Source organism: Thermobia domestica, chromosome 14, assembly GCF_964235325.1.
Source record: "Thermobia domestica chromosome 14, izTheDome1.hap1.1, whole genome shotgun sequence".
NCBI classification, from domain to species: domain Eukaryota; kingdom Metazoa; phylum Arthropoda; class Insecta; order Zygentoma; family Lepismatidae; genus Thermobia; species Thermobia domestica.
Window position 1 is genome coordinate 181,403,360 of NC_137467.1, and position 10,328 is coordinate 181,413,687.

Here is a 10,328-nt window from a genome sequence, read left to right on the forward strand (position 1 = left end):
TGTGAGTGAAAATCGTGGAACAAGTGACAACAAGGTGCGTAAAATAGACTTCGAATCATCGAACATTCTGGAGGTAGATACATCCATTCCTCTAGAACAACTATGAAGTCTATCTCATTTTAGTTATTATACAGCACCTATATTAACATCAAATTCAGTAAGTGATACGTCTGAAATTGTATGGACAAATTTTTCATCATCTTGGAGAAAGGACCGCTAGTGATTGATATTCATGAATCATGAAGACAATGGTGAAGGAGTTATGTTGTGTAGCGCTTGTGTGTAGCATTCCCATGGGTTTCGTTTCCATCACATGTTCAACTCTCGTTACACACGGAAAGAAAGTGAAGAGAAGTTTAATCTTAAAAATTTTCTCTAAGGTAAAATACGTTATTGCAAACTATATTTTAGGTCTATAAATACAGAAACACAATACTCGTATTATTGTGGCTCTCCCTGCTGGTCTAGTGGCTAGCACGCGTGCACCATCTTTGGTACACGGGATTGCGAGTTCGATTCCAGGTGGGAGCGTCTTACAAAAATTTGAAAGATAGCCAGCGCCGTAACTTAAATTTTTTGGGTGAGGGAAAGCATTTATATTTGTGCCCCCTAGAAAAAGTTGTTTTGGGCCCTCCCGCAAAATTCGAAAATAGGTCCCATCTTTCTATTACTCTTTGTGGCCCCCCGGCGCCTGTAGGCCCTCCCGCACACCCCTGGGCCCGTTCCATACATGACAAATTAATTAAGGGGAAAATATTGACAAATCGCAAAGTAATACGAATAAATATTATTTCTAGGGCCCCTAATAGTAGACATTTTTTACTGAAATGGACCCACGTCTCATTTTTGTTTTATTTACCTTTTGTGTGCTGTTTTGTTTATGTAATGTAGTGAACCTGTTTGATGCTTCATTTATAATTTAATGTTCCTATCGTATATGCAGTAAGAAAATTTTTGTCTTAAAGTGGGCCCCCTCAAACGGTGGGGAGTTTCCTGGGGTTGCCCCCCTGCTCATCACAAGTTATGGCCCTGACGATAGTTGATTCCACCTTAAACTGTAAGTCCACATCTCATGGCATCGCTGCTCAAAAGGAACGCTAAACTAAAATCAACAAATCAATCGTATTATTGTGCTTGTGCTTTCATTTTTTAAAGTTTAGCGTCCTACGATTATCCGCCAAGGCTAAGGAAGACGGTCATGATGAGATAGATGATAATGGTGGATTAAGAAAGTAGAAGGAAACGGGAGGACCCCGAGAAAACCCCCACACACAGTATTTGTATACCATAAGCAGAATTTGCCGCGAGCTAGGATACAGCCAGGGATCCCATGCACATGAGATGAGCGCTCTACCACTGAGGCAACGCGGCTTTTCGTTGTGCTTTCAAGTATTTGTATTGAAATCATATCTGGTATTTATAATAGTAGTATATTCTTGCTAATAATACAATATAGATACATAGTATTATTTAGACTTACATAGGTGACCGGATATCTGAGCGACCAAATTGTAACACTGAATACTTAGCGAAGAATTGATAAATAATAATGAAAACTATACTCTGACTCTAAAGTTCGTGGGGATCTATGGCTGGCCCAGTGGAGCGCTTCAGCTTCGTAAGTCTAATGCTTGGTTAGCACATCGGTTCTCAGGTGCTATTATTCTGACTTCTAGATCTTTAATCGCTATTTTCGTGAATGCGGACCTCAATGTGATGGTAAAGACAAGGACACTGTGCTCCCACGGGAGTCTAACCGTGAACCATACGCACCGAAGTGTATGTTAAACGCAGCAGATAAGTATACAAATTTAGGTTAAATGAATAAATAACACTATTAAAGAATTTTAAATAACAATAGCGACTAGTGTGAACATTTATTATTGTTATTATTATTATTATTATTATTATTATTATTATTATTATTATTAATAATAATAATAATAATAATAATAATAATAATAATAATAATAATAATAATAATCCATTAATATTTCAACTTTCTTGAGCCCCCACTCCATGTGTAAAGCACAGTAGCCTAAGGCATTAGTGTGAATCGCTGAACTTCTTCCCCCCCACCATTTTCAAACGATTTCGCACCCTGGCTGGGCACATTACTTACTCCGATTAAGAAAAGGCGCTGATATTAGAAAGTAATCCTACAAAGTTTGGGGGCTGAGAATCAGTAGGCATTATGATTTCAGTGACTTGCAAGTTTTGGTAGTGTCACAAAAATCTGAAGTTTCACGATAAAGGAGTATGGGTAGGCAAAATTTTCATTATAGTAGCTAATTAAGGAACTACAATGTAAGTAAATACGTGTTTAGTAATACATTATAAGCTTTAATTGCGAAACTATTACGTTTGTTTCCGCTACAGTTTAAAGTGGTATAACAACTACATGAGCTCCCAGCGGAAATCGAACCATGGTCTCCCGTGCTCAAGGCGTATATGCTAACCATACAAACGCGAAGAAATTCACAAAAGCTCTCTCTCTCTCTCTCACACACACACACACACACACACACATATATATATATATATATATATATATATATATATATACAGGATGTCTCAAAAGTCCCTTACCACAACTATTAAAATCCGAATGGATGTACTTTCAGCAAATTTGATATGGTAGGTGAACTTGAGGGTTAGGGGGATACTTTCTGGCGTAGGGTAAGCGGACGGCCGCCATCTTGAATTTAACTTTTTTGTTACAAACGCTACGTGGGTCATGTGATACATGACCATAGGCTAGAATTTCACCAGAAAACCGAATCTGAAGTCAAAATGCATTTATCTTTATGCGGTAAACAGTTATCCACAATTGCAAGTGTGACTTTCGTATTACATAATGTGCTCAACATGTTGTCCGTGCTGGGCAATGCACGTGTTCAGACGCTTCTCCCAATTACTATGGACACGTATTAAGGTTTCTGAGGATATTTGTTCACAGGCAGCCGTGATACGTTGTTCCAGATGGCGAACATCACGAACTTTCACAGCATACACCATAGCCTTCACAGGTCCCCACAGGCAGTAGCGTAGCTAGGATGTGTGTTTGGGGGGGGCAAGTGCTGTTATAGGTACATATAGAAAAATTACAAACAAAAAAATATATAAACATAAACATATATAAAAAATTACAAACATCAAAGTACCAAAGTACATTGTCGGACCACTTTGGGGGGGCCCGGCCCCTCCGGCCCCCCCTTCCCTACGCCACTGCCCACAGGTAGAAGTCAAGGGGGGTTAAGTCGGGTGATCGGGCAGGCCATTCCACAGGTCCATGTCGACCAATCCACGTCCCAGGGAATTGTTCATTCAGAAACTGACGCACCTGGATGCCATAATGGGGAGGTGTACCATCTTGTTGGAAGAACCTGGGGAAAGTACCATCTTCGGACATCAAAGCCGGCATTATGTTTTCCTGCAACAACGCGAGGTGTCGGTCTGCATTTAACGTTCCTGGAATGAAAAACGGACCGACGATCTTTGTTCCCCATATGCCTGCCCATACCATAGTTTTCCCTGCACCGGTCATTTTCGAGGGATCTGTCCAAGCGGGGTTGTCACGGGACCAATAGCGCATGTTTTGCCTATTGACCTCACCATTTACGTAGAAATGGGCTTCATCCGAAAAAAGTATCTGCATAGCGAACTGCGGATTTACCCTCAATTGCTCAATAGCCCACTCGCAAAACTGAACGCGACGATCGGGATCGTCCTCCGACAAATGTTGCTGCAATTGCATTTTATATGGATGCCACTTATACCTTTGGAGCACTCTGTGCACTGAACTGTGACTCACGGCACACTGCATTGCTAAACGACGTGTGATTCGCTGCGGCGACTTCGAGAAGGAGGCCAGCACGGCAGTAGCTGTTTCTTCGTCCGTGGCTGTCCTTGGCCGTCCACTACGGAGTCTATCCACAACTGTTCCCGTTTCTTCGAATTTGGTCAATAACCGTCTCACTGCAACATGCGATACAGGTGTTCGTTGTGGATGACGCGCATTGAAATCGGCAGCCACAGCGCGGGCACTTCTTGCGTCCCATATTTTGATGATCTGGATGCGTTCGTCCCTCGTTAAGGGCATGATTCACAACCTGCAAGACAAAAGAAACGCAGTCAAATTCACAACTTCAATTGTGGATAACTATTTACCACATAAAGATAAATGCATTTTGACTTCAGATTCGGTTTTCTGGTGAAATTCTAGCCTATGGTCATGTATCACATGACCCACGTAGCGTTTGTAATAAAAAAGTTAAATTCAAGATGGCAGCCGTCCGCGTAACCTACGCTAAAAAGGGTCCGCCTAACCCTCAAATTCACCTACCAGATCAAATTCGCTGAAAGTACATCCATTTGGATTTTAATAGGGATGGTAAGGGACTTTTGAGACACCCTGTATATATATATATATATCAGGGGCGTCATTTAGAGGGGGCAATTCCCCCCCTAAGAGTTTGAGGAATACATACGCTTTAATCGATTGTCTACTAATGTACTAGTACAAAACGAGAAAGTATTATGTTGGGGGTGCTCTTGCCCCCCTCAAGCAAAATCTGAAATGACGCCCCTGATATATATATATATATATATATATATATATATATATATATATATATATATATATATATATTGTTGAGTTGATATTGAGTTAACGTCCCTTTTAGCAGCGAGGCGTGTACCTACTGATTAACGCGGAATCCGAACTAAATGTGGATGTCTTTTAGGCCGCGCCTCTATTACTTCCGAATGCGATTGCGAATGCGAATTTCCCAGCACGTGTAAATAAATTGGAGAGGCCTCGACTAGTTCCGACCAGCAAATTGTGAAAAAACCGACGAAAAGATACGAATGATCCCAACCTGTTGGGATTGTTCGTCCGAATACGTGCGAAGGAGATTTGTCTGCAGAGGAATTGAGCGCTACGAGAGAAATAAAGTTTGTTTTGCGTGATAGCAGACGACGTTGCAAGGTGCGGAGATAAAATAAAAAAAAAAATAAAATAAAAATTAAGATAGAAGTAGATGTTCATGGTTTAATAAATTGTGCTTTTGATAAAGTTGCATCGTGGAACCAAGCTTATCCAGATTATCACAAACGACACGTCGTGAACAAATTATGGGCAGATGTAAGCAAGGAACTTGGCGTGGAAGGTATGTATATTTTTCTTTGTTTTGTCTTTAAAATATGAAGATTTAATTAATACATGAACTCCAACTCTTTATTCAATTTATTTTTCCTTTCTGTTCCTTAAATAATGATTTTAGGAATATATGTAATTATTGACAAATATGTTTGAAATAGCAAAAAAGGGTTCCTTTTACTCATGGAGAAAAGTTACGTAGAAAGTAGATTGATTCTATAATCTCTAATCTTATTTAGTTAATTTATTTAAAGTGAAAATAGTAGCCGTTACCACGAAAGCATAATAATAAAGGGAGCGACATTCAGTCTATTTTGCACACAAAGGAAATGCCATTCATCCTTTGAATGTGCAAAATATGTCATTTATCCGCATTCGTCTTCTTCGTGCTCTCAAGATTTTAAGGTACGAATTTTGAAGCAAAAATATTTCACATTGAAGCGTTGAAAGAGACATTGCAACTTGATTCGTATTCGCAATCGCATTCGGAAGCATTGGAGGCGAAGCCTTACACGTCATTCTATTACCTGTAGTATGCAGCGCCAGGGGAAAGTATATGAACCAGCGTTGCCAGATCTAGCATAATGATGCTAGATCTAGCATAATTTGCATTTCTTTAGATCTAGCACTTGCTTTTAGCATCCTACCCAAATCTAGCATAATTTCAGCAAGTTTATCAAAAAGCCGTAAAACCTGAAGATGAGAAACAAGTTGGTCGTGGGAAGAAAAAAAACGGCAGAAATGTATCCTCTTTCATCGATTCATATAGTCGGAAATCATACAGGCAGTCTTATTTTCCGAAGTAAGTTAAAAATGGCTTTGGTTTTTTTTTTTTTTTTTTTGTGGCTTCACCCACGGTTTTCTAATTTTTTAACTGCGAGGCATGGTCGGAGCTATGGGGGCCATTATCCCCTGCCAACTTTTTGACAATTTCACCATCTTTATTTCTGACTTCATGACCACCTTTATTCCTGAAATGAAAGGTCAGGGACCGACCAAAAATTTGCCCCCCCCCCAGCAGACAATTCCCAACTCCCTTTATGCTGCTAGGTAATTTTCTTTCAAAATATGTAAACAAACACTTTGCATTCATTTATACGATATATACGCCATTGAGTCTGGAAACGACTGCACTAGTTTAGTTGAGTTAAGCTTTGGTGCGTGAAGTATTGAGTTCTATCCACGCATTCTTGAGCTCTGCGTATTTTAAGTTACGTTATCGTATCTCAACTTCGTTCTTTTTTCTTTTAAAACTCCTGAAATAGTAATTATGAGGATCTAGCATAATTTGACCGAATCTAGCATAATATCGATCAGGTTTTGGAATAATTCCGAACTGTCAGTCTGGCAACGCTGATTTGAACCAGCGAGTTTTGAAAACAAATGAGTATTAGATACTGGTGGATCATTCATTTGTGAAGATGAATACAAATAAATTGCTTGAAATATTCCTTCCATTGAAGAAAATAGTAACAAGTCAAAATGTTGAATAGACATCACCTAACGAATTTAGCATTTGGAGCCTACTAAGACTACATTTAAGTCGGAGGCGAGAAAAACACTGTTAATAGTGATGAAGAAAGAAAGAAAGAAGCAAAGAAGCTAACATTTGAAACAAGTAAGTTTTTATTTATTTATATATTTATAACATTTGACAAATTTCTTCCATTTTCAGGTTAGGGTAGAGCTTTGTATTTCTCTTAACGGCTTAAGTTTAGAGTTGCCCCTCAACCCCAAACTGGTTTGTGATTTATGCACGGGTTAATTTACAACGCCCACTCCAGCAGATACTCTCACTCAGAAAGGAGAAATTACACATTAATAATTTTATGAAAAAGAATCAAAACTTACCTAACCTTAAGCTAAACCCTACCCTACTTATTTATATCTTACTCTACTTTACCATACCCTACTCTACTATATTTTTTCAAAGGGCCCTACTTATCGATGCGTAGTTGGGGCGTGTCTTACCCTTATGCACTGTAGTTTTTATGTTGTACGTCCATACTGTCCTTATACTGACCTCTCCTTATGTCAATCTGCACCGCTTTTTATAAAAATCAGGAAAATTTACAGGAGAAATGAGGTAAGAAATGATAATTTGAAGTTTTTATTTGGTGTTTAGGAATTTAAGTTCGGTATGAGAGTTATGTTTAATACGAGAAAAGATATGTGGAAGTTAGTACTATTTGCCGGATGCGGAAGCATTCGCGGAAGGTTTCAGCAGCATGGTAGTTGTAAAATATGGCGAACAGGTGTAATGAATGCTCAAAAATAATGAAGAAAACCTTTTAAATTTTTGTAAAGCCAACGGAGTACTAAAGTTAAGTGAAATGTAATAATTTCTAATACTTTAAGCACTGTTTTTTGTATGTTGCAAAGTCCAAGGGCACCTACAGACTGGAGGGGCAACTCTAAACTTAAGCCCCAGTTTGTGCTAGGTAGCCAGAAAAGCGCGAGTGCTATCTAACTGAGTCAGGGCAGAAGTGCAACACGAAAGCCCGAGTGATAAGGGTGCGCCCGTAGGGAGCAGGCGCGTCATCGATGGGGGTTACGCTCATAAACGATGATAGTGGACTAGCACACTAACAACTATTTATTCCGAAGTTGGTCGTCGCCTACTTTTTGGCTAAAAGTGTAATAATCGTTTTTTTTTTCTTTACCAAAGCTTTACATTTAATTCACATGATAATGCCGAGTGAGCGTTAGCGAGTGGAGACGGGTTAGTGCAACGCAGGGCACGTTGTTTTCTGTTTTTATTACTGCTAAATGGAAATGAAAGGAAATCCTTGAGTTTTACGTCCCACGGTTATGCCGGTTAGGCTAAAGGAGACGGTGATAATGAAAGATGAGTGAAATGGTGGAATGAAGAAAGTGGGAGGAAACGGGAGAACCCCGAGAAAACCCACGAGCACGGTGTTTTCCCACCACAAAGTCCAGATGGCGCGAGCTGGGATCGAACCAGGGACCCCAAGCACCGGAGGTGAACCCTCTACTACTGAGCCACTGCGCACCCTGGACTGAAAATGGAGACACTATAAATCTTAACCTAACTGTTCGTGAAACTTTTCTGTGCTTATTTGCTTCTCTTTAATAAATACTAGGCAAATGCATGCAAAATTGAAAGAAAACGATACTCTAAGCAGCGATGATCATAATTTTGTTATCAGACAACACCAAAATTGTCTAGAAATCGTACAAGACACATGAAAAACTGGAAACGAAATGTAGCCAAAAAGACAAGGTGGGTGGACTATCTATAGTTAAAAGTCATTTGTTTTATATTTCAGGGTAACTCTTTACTTTGAACAGAACATTGTTGGATTAGGTTCTTCTCTAAACGGTCTCTTCAGCTTCATCAGAACCTCTTTCTTAAAGTGTCTCGTGTCAATTATCATTCAAAATTATAACCAGTAGCGTAACGTGATATTCCGAAATGGGGATGCCAAAGTTAGTCACTTGTGCGATACAATACTACTAAAATCAGCAATACATAGCTATACCGATGGGAAATATAGGGTTGTAAAAAATTTAGGGGGAAGGCCCCCTGATTGGTGGCCTAGTGGGGCATGCAGAAGCAAATGCGTGGATTACGTCAGAAGCCAATAAGCAATTGTCACAGCTTCTTCTTACCACTACCGTGTGACAAGAAAACTCGGCCCCGCTGTTGTATGAACATTGTTTCCAGTATAGTTCCCTTTATTTCTTTCTCGTGGGCAGCTTCTTTCTCCGCATACCATACTTCAATCTCGTTCTTTAAAAAGTTACTCCTAGAAATTTGTCATCTTGAGTCCGAAACTCAGACGTCCATTCGTGAATATGGGCCTGAGTGTATACGTATATCATTTGAAGCTGTAAATAGAAAACACTTAAACCAGCTCTGGGGGCCTGTTTCTGAGTATGTATTTCGTTGTCAGATATCCAGATACTGAAGGCTGGGGCGAAAATCTGTCTTCAACATTCAGGGAAAGGGTAAAACCGTCCTCATTTTTTTAAAAGCGATGTTCAAAATATTTGTGAAGTTGAAAAACAATGCTGTGGAGGATCAGAGTTGTCTTCAACATTTGGAGGAGGGCAGATTTGAGGGAGGAGGGCATATTTGAGGCTTACTCTGGGGGGAGGGGTGATGAAGCTCATATTACGGTAGATGAATCTGATTTCTGAAATGAACCTGTTGTATATTATATACCAGGTGATGTAGATAAAATTGTGATACGTATCAAGTGTCGTGAACACATTCTGAAATCTGAATACATGCATATTTATAATTGATATGTTTCTATTTACGCATCCACAATGATTCACATTAAAATTTTAGGACACTTGTTTTGTAATAATATAAATAATAACTTCCCCAAAACTATGAAAGAAAATCAACTATGTATGGCGCAACAATACTCTTATTTGAGCAAAATTATGATGATCACAACAGCATTAAAGGAATCGTTACAGGGATTAAACAAATAGTTGAAAATAGACTAACAATAATAAATGATAATGAAATATTAAAAAACACGATTCTTTTTTTAAAATGAAACAAGTGAAGGGAAACAATTTTATCCCACTTTCCTTTGTGGCATTCGGATACAAATCATCACAATTTCAAATCCAGTGGAGGGGACATGTCCCCCTCATCTCCTCGGGATATGTGCTAATGACTGAAGGGCCCAAGCAATCTTTGCGAGGGGGCGAGAATGCTGGCTCTCTTGGTCTACCAGATCGGTGACCGTTATTCTACAGAATGCTTTATATTTATGCTTGTGTGTGTGCGCTCCCTCAAAGAGTTTCTTGCCACGCCACTGGACATACTATGTATTTATGATGAAGATTAATACAAGCAAACAATTTATATACAATGAAATACGTATTTTTTCTTATTAATAGGGGATGCCGGGCATACCGGAGTTCCCTTACGCTACGCCGCTGATTATAACATGCTTCTGGTACAACATGTTAAAAAATTTTGCCACTTATTTACCATTTCTGATTTTCTTTCTGCTACTGTTTTGCTCAAACTCAACATTTGCACATTTTGTTTTGCTATATTTCAAATTCATATATTGGGATAATTGGCAAATTAATATTCACCTTATGTTAGTCCATAAAAGTTATTGTACAAACTCTTCCAAAATATAGTCATTCAGTTTAGAAATGTATACTGATAGGT

The 10,328-nt window shown here is 39.1% G+C and overlaps 1 protein-coding gene across 1 annotated transcript; it reads right to left on the reverse strand.

Moving 5' to 3' along the window:
• Positions 1–3,220: 3,220 nt before the first annotated feature.
• On the reverse strand, positions 3,221–4,102 carry LOC145670138 (uncharacterized). The gene has a single exon (XM_081738508.1). The coding sequence runs from the start codon at positions 4,100–4,102 to the stop codon at positions 3,221–3,223; it is 882 nt and encodes a 293-aa protein (XP_081594634.1).
• Positions 4,103–10,328: the final 6,226 nt, after the last annotated feature.